Source organism: Elephantulus edwardii, unplaced genomic scaffold, assembly GCF_000299155.1.
Source record: "Elephantulus edwardii isolate Elephantulus edwardi_28Jun2011 unplaced genomic scaffold, EleEdw1.0 scaffold00048, whole genome shotgun sequence".
NCBI lineage: Eukaryota > Metazoa > Chordata > Mammalia > Macroscelidea > Macroscelididae > Elephantulus > Elephantulus edwardii.
The window spans coordinates 3,744,305-3,756,591 of record NW_006399798.1 but is presented as its reverse complement, the minus strand read 5'-3'; the positions used below and the strand labels follow the sequence as shown (position 1 = coordinate 3,756,591).

General features: G+C 56.7%; 1 protein-coding gene across 1 annotated transcript; it reads right to left on the bottom strand.

The window, feature by feature from the left end:
* Positions 1–10,902: 10,902 nt before the first annotated feature.
* On the bottom strand, positions 10,903–11,653 carry SOCS3 (suppressor of cytokine signaling 3). Its single transcript, XM_006886170.1, has one exon. It carries the CDS (start codon positions 11,569–11,571, stop codon positions 10,903–10,905), a length of 669 nt encoding a protein of 222 aa, XP_006886232.1. The 5' UTR covers positions 11,572–11,653.
* Positions 11,654–12,287: the final 634 nt, after the last annotated feature.

The window sequence follows — 12,287 nt, the reverse complement described above, 5'->3', positions numbered from 1 at the left end:
CACCTGGCTTTGCTAACTGGTTCCTCCCAGACCCTTCTTCTCCTGGACGCAGCCCCCAGGCTCTCTGCCCCAGGCTCTGCGCCCTCAGGGTCGATCTGCTCCCCTCCTACCCGACTCAGGACTGCCCAGCTCAGGCCCGTCCGGCTGTGGCACAAGGTCTCTCCCTGCAGCTGGGCCTCTTGGCTGACCTTCTCAGCTCCTTGTCTCTATGGGAGAGGCCTGGCAGCTGGCCTGCAGGATGGCCAGCTGCGCTCCTGGGCCCCTCCCCTTCCACTCCAGCCCTCTTGCTAGAGCTCTGGCCAGGGTCCCCACTGAGTTCTCTGCCAAATCTGGACCCTGTGACCGCCTGAGGACTTCCATCCGGGAACCCCAAGTGTAGGGCAGTATTCCAAAGCCACTTTCTGTTCCCTCCTTTGAGCCCTGCCGGCTGGTCTCCCAGGGTCTCCTGGGTAGCTCTCCTGCCAGGCCTTTTTACTCACTTTTATGAGAGCCAAGGACAACAAAAGGGCAATGGCAGCTGAAGGCCCAGGTGTGGAAGCCCCCGTGTCTCCCTCCCAGCGCTGGCTTCCCTGACTCCAGTCTCATCTCTGTAGGGTTCTACAACAGGAAGGAGCCGAGAAGTCCACTTCCTGCATCCCTGCGATTCCAGAAAGGAGAGGTTAGGAGGACATTAGGTTCTCTGTGACTTCAAGCAAAACCGCGGGCATTGGCTCAGCTAGTCGACCTCAGGTTTTGAGCTTTTGTGTCCATGGCAGCACCAGGCTGAGACATAGTCCGCTCCCTTTGGCTACTCATGGTCTAGTGGAGAGAATGGTGGCCTGTGGGCTGACCTGGACTCTGACTGAAGACAGATGTGAACCCAGTGGCTACCTGGGGCCCTTGGGGGCCTTCTCAGTGGCGATGAAGGGACCGTAGAGAATGGGGGTATGTGTGCCCTGTGCAGACACAAGCAGTGGTGGAAGGTTACAGGATGAGGACTGAGCCCTCATTCCGTGGACGTCAGAGCAGAACTTACTCCACAGCGTATCATTTTGTTGTGAAGGTTTGTAGACCAGATTCATCTTCCATCCAACGAGTCACTTGCGCTTGTTTCATGTCCTTAATTGTGGTCCCCACAATGGAACGTCTGCTGCCCCACTCCCAACCTGTGTTTTCCTGCTTCCATCTCTTCCCCTTCTCTTTTCACCCGCTGAACGCTCTGTCCTGGGCCAGCGCCGTCCCTCCATCTCGGCTGGTGGTTGTACTGAGAGGGAGTGAGTCCTGCCCTGGCGTTCTTCTCATGCACTTGTCTTCTGTCCCTCTGACAACTGAACCTGCGAGTGAGTCCTCCAAAGCCACCCCCCCCAGGCCTTTTTCTAGGTTACCTGGTGGACTTAAACCTCTACAATTTTAGCTAACAGCCAAACATGTTAACTGTTTACACTATGCAGAGACTCCAGTGGAAAGTGAACCAAAAGATAGATACACCAACTCCACTCCTGCCACTGACTATCTGTGTGATTTAGAGCAAAGCAAAATCCCTTTTAAGCTGGAGTTTGTTCGTGTGGAAACGGGAAACATCTGTCTGGTTTGCCAGGAGTCCTGATGGGGTGCTGGGTTACATGAACTGCTAAGGGAAAGCTTGTTGGTTCATAGTCACCATCTGCTCTGCAGGAGAAAGGTGAGCCCATCTCTTCCTGTAAAGATGTGCAGGCTTGGAAAGCTGATGGGTGACCGTGAGTCAGCCCTGACTTGAGGGTTTGGGGGCCTTCCTTACATCCGAGGGACGGAAGGAGGGTAGAATGAGCTGGGGCGGTGCAACACACTTTGACAAAACCCCGAGTGCTGTTTATGCAGGCATCGGTTGCTAATGGTAAAAGATGCCTCTTGCTTCTTACAGCAGAGAGTACGAACGAATGAAGTCGTAGCACAATGTCTTTGGAGAAAGAGCTTAGGCGGCATGACATGTAGCATGGTTATAACCAAAAGGTCCGTGGTTCAAATCCAGTAAATCCTCCGAGGGAGAAGGATGAAGGGTCTCCATGACTCTCAATTCAATGGTCTAGAACAGCAACCACAGCGGACCCTCCGGCGGGTTTTAGAGGCCATAAATCAGCTGGGAGGAGATTGCCTATATCCTTCTCCCATAAAGCAGCTGGTGGCCTCAGCCGCCTGCGATTGGGTTAGCAGTGCAGCTCCTTGCCCCTGGGCCACCAGAGCTCTTAACTTAGTGGCCGTCGAGATGGTTTTTTGGGTTTTGGGGCTTTTTTTACCAATGTCTTAATGAACATTGATGTTTACATGCATTTCTTTGTGCACAGCTGGTGGTCAAGTACTCATGGCCTCCACTGGGTGCCCACGTGGTGCTGGACGTGGTGAAGAATATATGAAAGCAGGTTAGTGTCTGGTACAGCAGATATGTAGGAAAACATGTTCCTGTTCCCAACGGCACACGTGTGACCGAGCAGAGCTGGTCCACAGGCTTTTCTCAGCTGTCATCTTTATGGACGTGATTACCAGGCCGATTCTTCCTTGGTGTCACTGGGTGGTTCTGAACCACCAAGGTTTAGCTTAGTGGTCAAGCACCTCACCAGGGACTCTGGTACTGAGTAGGAATTCCATAAATAAACGCTGAATGCCTAACTAAGGACGAGTCTCGTCCCCCAGAGAGTTACCAGTCCAGTTTGGAGGGAAATTGAAGGAGACTTCATGTTGTAAACAAATGCTAGTCGAATGGTGCACGCTTTAGGGATTGGATGTGTTCAGGGGGCAGAGAGACCCTCGGTTCTATTACACCACGAGCAGCTTCAGAGCCAAGCCAGGAAAGCAGGCCTCTCCAGAAGAGAGGCAGAATTCTGGGAGGTGGACAGGAGGGGCAAGTCCGAGCCTTGAGGTGGGCAGAGGAGGGGTGTGTGGAGGGGGCAGGGGGCAGGTAAGGTGACCTTCTCAACACAGGCAGCATGTCCCCCCCCAGCCGTGGGGTTGGAGATGCTACAGAAAGTGGAGAAGTCCACTCTCTTCCCAGTATCACACTGGATTTTACAGAGGATCTTACAATGATAGCCCTGAAGCAGAAGAGCCAGGAGGGTTTGGAAACCCAGCGTGGCATAAGGGGAACCAGCACACATCCTGGGGATGGCCAGGGGAAGCAGTATTTTTAGAAGTGTGTGGTGAGGACAGACTGAATCTTCTAGAAGTTTCCCCCAAATTTCCCATTTCCAAGCCATTTCCCTGTTTCTGATACTTAGCCATTTCTCTGGTCCTGCAGAGGCACAGCCGTCTGCCTTCCACGCTGGTGTCATCTCTTCTGGGAAGTCACCAAGTCATTTCCTCCTGGGCACCACCAGCTGTGCCCCGCACATAACTGTATTTTTACAGCTGTCTTCCTTTCTTAAGATATGTCTTGGCTTTCACATCTAGTTCCCCATGGAGGCTGTGAGCTCCTGGACTATTTCCTGGTGATCATTTATCTTCAGATTGGGGAGTACTGCTCAGAAGAGCATTTCCATCTGTATTGGAGTCACCAGGAAGATCAGGAACATGGCAGCCTACCTGTCGGTCCTACAGCGCAGTCTAGACTCATATTATATTGAATAGCTTCAGAGTTGTGCCGTACCATGGCCTCCTGGGGACGACGTTCTCATGGACTCCATAATCCATGCCTGTCTGGACCCTTCAGTGAAGGATCTCTGCTGGTGTAGGTTACACATTGAGCTGCTAACTGAAAGGTAGTCAGTTCAAGGCCACCTAGGGCTCTGAGGGAAAAAGATGACAGACAGCCTCTCGCCTTGGATATTTTCAGCCCAGCACTGGGAGTCGGAACAGAATTGATGGCAGTGATTTTGGGTCTTGTAGGTATGTCCTTCAGCAAGCAGCCTGGGCAGTGCAGGTGGTGGAAGTTCCGATCCACCCAGGGGTCCTGTGAAAGAAAGGCCTGGTGATCTTGCGTCTGTAAAGATAAAGGCCGCTTGCCATGGAGTTGGTTCTGACTCATAACAACCCTGTAGAGTGAGGAGGAAGTGACCCAGAAGGCGTTCACGGCTGTACATTATGGGGAATGTAGACCTCTTTCTCCACCTGAGTGCTTAAACCTCTGTGCTGCTAGGGGGTCATGGAGAAACTCTTACCCGGGAGGTTCTTCCCTGTAGTACATGAGGTCATCATTGAGTCAGGGGGCCCACTGGACTGGACCGCAGTTAACAGCAACGTCCTTCAACTCAGAAGAGTTACAGATAAATCCCAAACCAAAGCCTTCGAGTGCATTCAAAGCCGCCCGGAGACTGTATATCCTCACAGGTCCGTCCATCTGCCTCCTGCGGAGCAGCTGGTGGATCTGAACTACCCACCTTCTAGTTAGCAGCCCACCATGCAAGGGCTCTTTATGTTCTAGATACTAAGTGGCTAAGGTTTTCTGTAGTAAAGGAGTCTAGGATTTGAGATTTGACAGAAGAAAGGCAAGAGAGGAGACCCATTTCTCAATTCACTCAATATGGACAAAGAACAAGTATTCTGGGGTTTTATGCCTAGGAGGTTGTCAGCCTTTGGCTGCTAGGAAGAGCAGTGGGACCGTATTAGGAAGGGCAGTGCATAGTCTAGCACCCAGAGCCCTGGCCTCTTTCCAGAATGATCTCCAGGCCACCAGCCTTCCAGGCGACCGCTGTTGCTTAAGGCTGTGCTGCAATCGGAGAGCTCGGAGTGGGAAGTCCAGAGTTCTCGCTGCTTCTGGGAACAGCCTCCCGCCCCTCCCTGTGTGGCTCCCACAGGCAGGCCTCTTGACAGTGGGTCAGGCTCGCTCACTCGGGATTTCACAAATGCCTGGCCAGTTCCCAGCACATCACAGCTGGGAGGGCTCTGAGCTGGGGGAGGGGAGGAGCAGCTCCCTCCTGGGCCCCCTGTCCTCAGGCCCAGGGCCCCGGGGCAGGACCCCAGGGAGAGGGAAGGGCTGCACTTGTCTGAGCTTGCTGTTTCAAGGGCTATGTGCTCCAGCTTCACCCGCTGATTTCCCAGCTCAGGCTTAGTCAAAGTTCCAGGAGGGATTTCCCTGTCCCAGGAATAGGGGAAGCTGAGTTTGTCTTCCCCGAAAGGCTGCGGTCAGTGGTCTCAGAGTCACCTGGGGGGGGGGGGGGTTGATCCTGGGGGGGGATTGTATACAAATGAAGGAATTTTTCTTTTGCTTTTCAAGGAGAAGAGCAAACTGGGGGTGGTTGATCCTTCAGATGTATGTCATTCTCAGAGCTTCTCTTCAGAGGACCTGGGGTACAGTCCTGGAGTCAGTAATGTCATATCCACCCTGGGGTGGGAGGTGAGAGTCCTCAAGAAATGCAGGGATGGGATAGAGGTTCAAGTGTACCCTAAAGGCACCTCAGAAGAAAGCCCCTCTGTTGCTGAAAAATCTACCACTGAAATGATATAGAGCCCAGATCTACACACACACACACACACACACACACACACACACACACACACACGTGTGCAAAAAAGCCTTACAATTTAAGTTAGGATGCCCACAGGCCTCCCTTCCCTCCTAGCACTTCAGTACCTCAGTTTCTCCGTCTCTGAAATGGACTTATTCTGATCCAGGGGTAACAAGAGAACCAGCTGTCTTGGTTTGCAAGGATATCCAGAGAAGCTGGTAGACCTGCTTGAGGGTGGCAGATCTCAGATCTCAGATGCTGGATGTAACTAGCGCGTGTGCGACTTGGAAGTTGCAACTCCACAGCTTCTATGGTAGGAACCCAGTCTGACAGCTGCTCTGAACCAAACCTCCCAGACCTGACCTCGTCCTGCAAGACACCCCAAAAGCCCCTGCAATGTAGGATGTGTCCTACAGACCTTGACTGAGTGAATGAATGAGTGGATAGATGAGTGCGGGCGTGGATGAGCAAATGAATGAGTGAATGAATGAATGAATGAATGAGTGGGGGTGGGGAATCCCCAGGGCAGGGCGCCTGGCTTCAGTGGACGTGCTTGGGCTGGGGGGTTCCTCTGGTCAGCAGGGGCATCTTGGTCCCTAGAATGGGAGACTTTGAACCCTCCCCGGGAAGGGGAGTCCGAGCTCCCCAAGGCGCCTCTCATCCGAGGGTCATTGACCCCAAATGACGAATGTCTGCCTCCTCCTCCTCCCCCACGAGCAGGGCGGCCCGGCCCCCCGCCCCCCGCTCGCTCCCGCCCCCCACCCCTGGGAGGTGCGCCTGGCAGCTCCAGGCCGAATTTCCTGGCACTCGGCTGAGAATAAACAGCGCTCCCCGCCTGTAATCCCGTTGCCATGACGACGCGCTCGCGGGCGGCGGGGCGGGACAGAGCCCAGGAGGGGCGTGGCCTTCTGCGGAGAGGCGTGTGTCCATCCTCGGAGGGGCGTGGTTAAGGGCGTGATCTGCTCCTGCGGGGCGGGGCCTCGGCGCGCACGCTCGCTAGGCCCGCGGGTCCCGGTGCCGCCCCCCCGGCCGGGCTCGGCGTGGACATTCCTCGCATAGCTCCGCCGGGGCTCCCGCGGTGTCCGGGAAGTGACTCTTCCTGGCAGTGGCCGGCCTCGCGGCGACGCTCCCTCCCGCCTGGGGATGCTCCGAAATGACCGGGGTGTGTGTGTGTGTGTGTGTGTGTGTGTGTGCGCGCGCGCGTGTGTGTGCAGGGCAGCTCCCCAAGCGTCCTGCGCCCCCAGCCCGCGCTTGGACCTTGCACAACACACCCATCTGCAGACTGATCTCGGTTAACGACGCTCGCTGCCTGGCACCCGGCCGCGCCCCCCACCTCGGCGGCCGCCTGCTCCCTCTCGGGGCCTCCTTCCTGCCCCCCGCTGAGCTGGCCCAGGGGTTCCCACTCCAGGCGTCGCCTTGTCCAGCGGCCAGCACAAAGCCGCCAGGGGCAGAGGAGGATCCCTGGCGGGACGGGACGACTCTTGCACTACAGAAGTGGGGTGATGCAGCTAGCAAGCTCCGCCCCTTGCTGGCAGTGGGTACGCCAACTCTACTCTTAAACCTGCAGAGCCTGGGGCAGGGGTACTGGCCCTAACCCACTATCAACTCCAGGAGGAGGGGGACAGGGTAGGGCCCCGGAGGCTTCGCCAAGGCTGCCATCCTTAAAGAAGCCCATGCTTCAGCCTCCCCCCAGGAGTTTCTGGTGGGTTCCACGGCCAGCCTTTTTGTTTAGCAGGCGAACGCTTTAACCACATGGCTTGTTGTGTACCGGACCCTCTGGCAGTTATTCGCACCGGAGGAAGAGGAGGAGATTGCCCATTCTTCTTCTCTAGAGCAGCTGGTGGACTTGAACTGTGTGCCTTCCGAACTGCAGCGCAGACTCTTGCCACCAGAGCACCTCACTGGAGCTCTAAACTGAATGGGCGATCAACTCTATGTGACCACCAGTCGGTTTCCTGGGCTGAAAGTCCTTAAAGAGAGGAGACTCGCTCTCTGCTCTCTCTTGGATGGCTGGGTGGAACGATGCCACCAGGCTCCTTCAGGGAATTGTCCCTGGTGGTGCTGAGCATTACTTAAGCATGTCGGGCAGAGGGGCACCCCACCTCCAGCTCCAGTGGCCAGCCCTAAGCTGTTGGGAAGAGGGGTCTTTCCCTGGGAACTGAACCAGTGTCCAGTAGGAAGAGAAAGCCTCCTTGAGTGAGGCCCCAGGGAAACATCAGGAGATGGCTTCCTCTGGGCCTCACTTTCCCTGTGTGTAGAGCCAGGGCTTGGTCCAGCGGTCTGCCTACCCCGTCTTCCCAGACACAACATTCCACATCCAAAGGGCAAGATGGACCACTTCCCTGAGGCTGAGAAGGCCAGGCCCAGCTCCCATGAAAGCAGAGCACCCGACTAAATAGCTGTGTCCTGCTGATGGCCAGGGGAGACTCTGAGCAGAACGTGTCACTGATGTGTACTGTCTTCAGTCACAGGCGATGCTACCTCGCTCCTAGTGTGTGGACATTGGACATTGGGTGGCTGGGAGGTGTCTGAACCTTCCTGGGCTTGCACAGGACCTGCTGGGGGAAGAGAGTTGCTGATAAACCCACGTCATATTCTGTGCACTCTGACCACCCGTGAAGCAAGTGTTTCAATTAGCCACAAGCCATGAGTTAACCCACTGGCCTGGGGGGTCCCCAGGATCTCATCCTTGGGGCTCCCCTCTGTTTCTCTTCTCTGCTCTGAATGGTCTGGCTTCCCAGTGCTCAAGCTGAAAGATCCCTCATTCTCCCAACACTGAGTTTGGTGTCTGACCACTTCTAACCACTTTAGCTAATTTCCCCCAAAGTCCAGGGAATGGGAAAGAAAAATGACTACATTTATTTACTCTCCAAGGTACGTTATGCACAGAGTCCAGGAGGAGCTCAATGGTTGTTGGGAAAGAGCTCTGGACTGTTGCAGGCAGAGGGGCTCAGAGAAGGAACAGGGAAGGCTCTCGTCCCCCAGCTGCTGGCTGGGGGTGGCAAGTAGAAGCATGGGGGGGAATGGAGTGGACAGGTGTAGAAGTCACTGAAGTATTGTTTTTTAGCAGAAATCTAATGCTGGAACCCCAGGGTGGAGATCTCATATTCAGGGGTCCACCGTGGACACACATTTAGCATCTGGGTTTGAGGAATGGTGCCCTGTTGGCTGGGTTTTTGAGGATCACTTCAACTGCAAAAGTCTGGCTGTTTTGAGTTTGGATTCAGTCCTGGCTCTCACATTCCCAGGAGATATGTCCTTGGGCACATTGCTTAACGTCCCTGCACCCTGGTCCATCACTGCCACCATTCAGTCAACAAATATTTACCGAGCCCCATTCTAGGCACCAGGGTGACCCCTCTGTGTCCGCTCACTCAAGCCCTCAGCTCCTGGGACAGAGAACTTGGGCAAAGGCACCTGTCTTTGGGAGTTGAAGCAGGTAGCCTCGAAATGCCAAAGGCTGGGGCTGCCTAAAAATAGTGTTGACTGGGAGGGGGAGGCCCTGTTGAGGGCTCAGGCGGGGCCCCAAGGAATGTGGGAGGTGTAGGGAAGAGCTGGGGATGAAAGCTGGTCCCACCTGCCCGCCGCCTTGGCAGCTGGCAACAGTCTGCCCTGCCCCCATTTCCCACGAACCCTGCTGTGAAATCTCGGGGTCACCAGCAGGACCCAGTCGTCTGAGCTTTCTCGGAACACCTCCCAGCTCGGGGAGCCAGAGCGCCTAATAGCTTGGAGCCTCTAAAAGCTTTGACCACATCTCGGCTGGCTCCCTGCAAGCCCGTTGACGCGCTTCCTTCCAACTTGCTTTGCATATTCTGGTTAGATCTGAATCACACTGGCAGGAATTACCCCTCGTGCGGCAGTCAAGGTGGCGGCCTCAGCTTGTCAGGGACGCACAGGGGCGGTCCTGACGCGTAAGAGGGCAGTTCCCACTCCCTGTGGCTCCCCCACCCTCACTTTGGAGGCACCCCATGTAGATGAAAGGAAAAGGGGGAGGGCGGGTAAAGAAAGGGCAAGTCATGATTTTCATTAAAAAATAGTGCTCTTTATTATAAATTACTGAAATGTTTCTTTTCTGAATATAAATATAAATATGTGCAAAGTTTGACTCGGATTGGTATTTTGTTGAGTTCTTCAAGCATCTCTGAACAGCCTGGAAGGCCTGGGGGGAGGGGATGGGACTGGAGGTGGAATCTTTATAAAAGAGTGAGGCAGATTGTAAACATTATTCAAAGAAAACAAAACAAAAATAAAACCCAAAACAAACAAAAAACAGAATAAAACAAAACAAAAAAAACACCCCAGTACACAGTTTCCCCCCATCCAGCCCCAATATCTGACACAGAAAATTTTGTGTGGGTCTGTTCCCTTCTTCCCCCTAAAAAATAAAACAACAAAAAAACACAACACAGTTCCAGGTAATTCCTGTAGATTTCACCCATCAGAGCTCCTGCAGATTGGGGGGGTGGGGGGCAGTAGAGAGTGCAGCAAGAGTGGAGACTGCCTTCCTGCCCAGCCTGAGGGTCTAGGGAGTCCGAGTGGCTCTGCCGGGAGTGACTGGCCACTAAGACTGGGCTAACATCCAAAGTAACTGCTACCCTCCTGATTGCTTAGCGGAGGGCCTGGGTTCTGCCCGCCAACCCTCTCCTGGGGAGGACTGAACGTGGGACACTCATGGGAACTGGTTGCCCCCTCTGGGCCTGGCTGGTGGCACGGTAGCTGTGTTATCATCTCAATCTAGGGGACAGGGAGCGTTTTTAAGGCAAATCTCCTAACCAGACAAAGTCAGGAGGTGCCAGCAGAAACCCCTCCCCACTCTATTAGGGGTCAAAGGTGGCTCGCTCCCCTCCCCCAGGTGCTGGGAGATTCAACTTCCTGGGAAAGAACTGGCCAGTGCCCCACCAAATGCACTTCTCCCTTAAAACAGGGAAAGGTCCCAGAGCTCCATGACCAGTATATTTCCTGCGATTGTCCCCAGAGAGAGAGCGAGGGGTCAGAGCCCAGGAGGACTGCCCGAAAGGCGATGGTAACCTCCTGGCCTGTCCTGCACTTCTCCTCAGAGCCAGGAGAGCACGCACCTTCCTCACCGCGCGCAGCGGTCGCACCCACCCACCTGCAGCAGAAGGTTTCCATTGCCTTGGGCAGCTGGAAGCCCTGGGCCCCCCAGGCCCACTTCCCACCAAATCAAAGAGCAAACAAGTTCCTCCAGAAAAGTGTGAAAATTCCCTGGCAAGTCTCAGAGTTCAGCTCCCCCGGCAGCCTCCCCAGTTCCGAATCGCAGGGAGAACGCGGGAAGGTAAGAAAGAGAATCCACTTGTCGCTGCTATAGTCCCACCAGGCTTCTCTGGAGAGCTGGAGTGGGGGAGGGGAGGTCAGGTGGCATCCCCCTCCGGTCAAACACATTCCAGGGCCACGGCCTCAGCTCCACTCCGGGTCACGCAGCGCGGTGGACCTCGGCAGGCCCAATTTTTGTGCTTGTGCCTTGTGCCAGAGGGCCCTTGCCCTTGGCTCTTTAAAGGGGGGCGTCGTACTGGTCCAGGAACTCCCGTATGGGCCCAGGCAGTTGGGTGACCTTCTCGTAAGAGTCCAAGTGGCCATTGACTGTCTTCCGACAGAGATGCTGGAGGGTAGCCACGCTGGAGGAAAGCGGCCGGCTCAACACCAAGGGAATCTTCTCACCCCCGGAGTAGATGTAATAGGCTCTCCTGGGCGCGCTCCCCGGAGACTGCTGGGCAGGCGGCTGCTCCGGCTCCTCGGACGAGGGCGAGGCGGGCTCCGGCGGGGGCACCGGGGGCGGCATGTAGTGGTGCACCAGTTTAAGCACGCAGTCGAAACGGGGCACAGGCTGCGTGCTCCGTGGGTCGCTCTGCAGCGAGAAGCTGCCTCCCTCGCACTGGATGCGCAGGTTCTTGGTCCCCGACTGGGTCTTGACGCTGAGTGTGAAGAAGTGACGCTGGTCGGAGCTGTCACGGATGAGGAAGGTGCCGGCGGGCTCCGCGCTGAGCAGCAGGTTCGCCTCGCCGCCAGTCACCGCGCTCCAGTAGAAGCCGCTCTCCTGCAGCTTACGCACGGCGTTCACCACCAGCTGGTACTCGCTCTTGGAGCTGAAGGTCTTGAGGCGCAGGCTGGTGTCCAGGGGGCGGCTCATCCCGGCGGCGGGAAACTTGCTGTGGGTGACCATGGCGCACGGAGCCAGCGTGGGTCTGCGCGGCGGCGGCTGCAGCTGCTTGGCGGCCTCCGCACAGCGGCCGCTACCGCATCCCGGGGGGCTGCAGGGAGGAAAGCGCGCCGTTGAGTGCCCAACTCTGCCCGCGTGCCAGCCTGCACCCTGCACCCTGGGGCCCCGCCGCGCCCCGCCCGGAGGCGCCCCTCCCCTCCCGCAGGGGGTCTCGGGCCACCCCTTCCCTCAGGCGCACGGAGGTGGAAAACTGGAGCGAGCGCGGAAGTTGGGTGTCCCGGAGCGCGGCCGGAGTGGGAAGTGGGAGAAGGGCCCCCCTCCCCGCCCCGGGACGCTCGGGCGCCATTCAGTCCAGTGGCCCCCGGCGATGGGGACAGAGGGTGAAACCCGAGGTAGGGCGGAGGGCAGAGAGAAGCCGCGGCCCCAGCCTGGGCATTCCGGGAACCTGGACTCCCCGGCGTCCATCCGCCCTGCGCTGAACCTCGTCCCCTCCCTGCCGGGAAGGACCCGGGAAAGGGAGGGGAAGCCGGGAAAAAGCGCCCGGGACCAGCTGGATTCCCCCCAGCCCCCTCGCCGCGCCCCTCCTGCCTACCTGGTCCCACACTGAAGTGTCCGGCCCCGGCGGCTCTTCTACTGCTTCCAGGCCAGCGGCGGCCAGCGGTGCCCGCGCGGTGCCCAGATGTTGGCGGCCGGGAAGTCCACAAAGGGGCCGGGCGCGC

Coding starts and splice junctions, on each gene's coding strand:
- SOCS3 (XM_006886170.1), bottom strand. CDS start 11,571: ATGGTCACCCACAGCAAGTTTCCCGCCGCCGGGATGAGCCGCCCCCTG.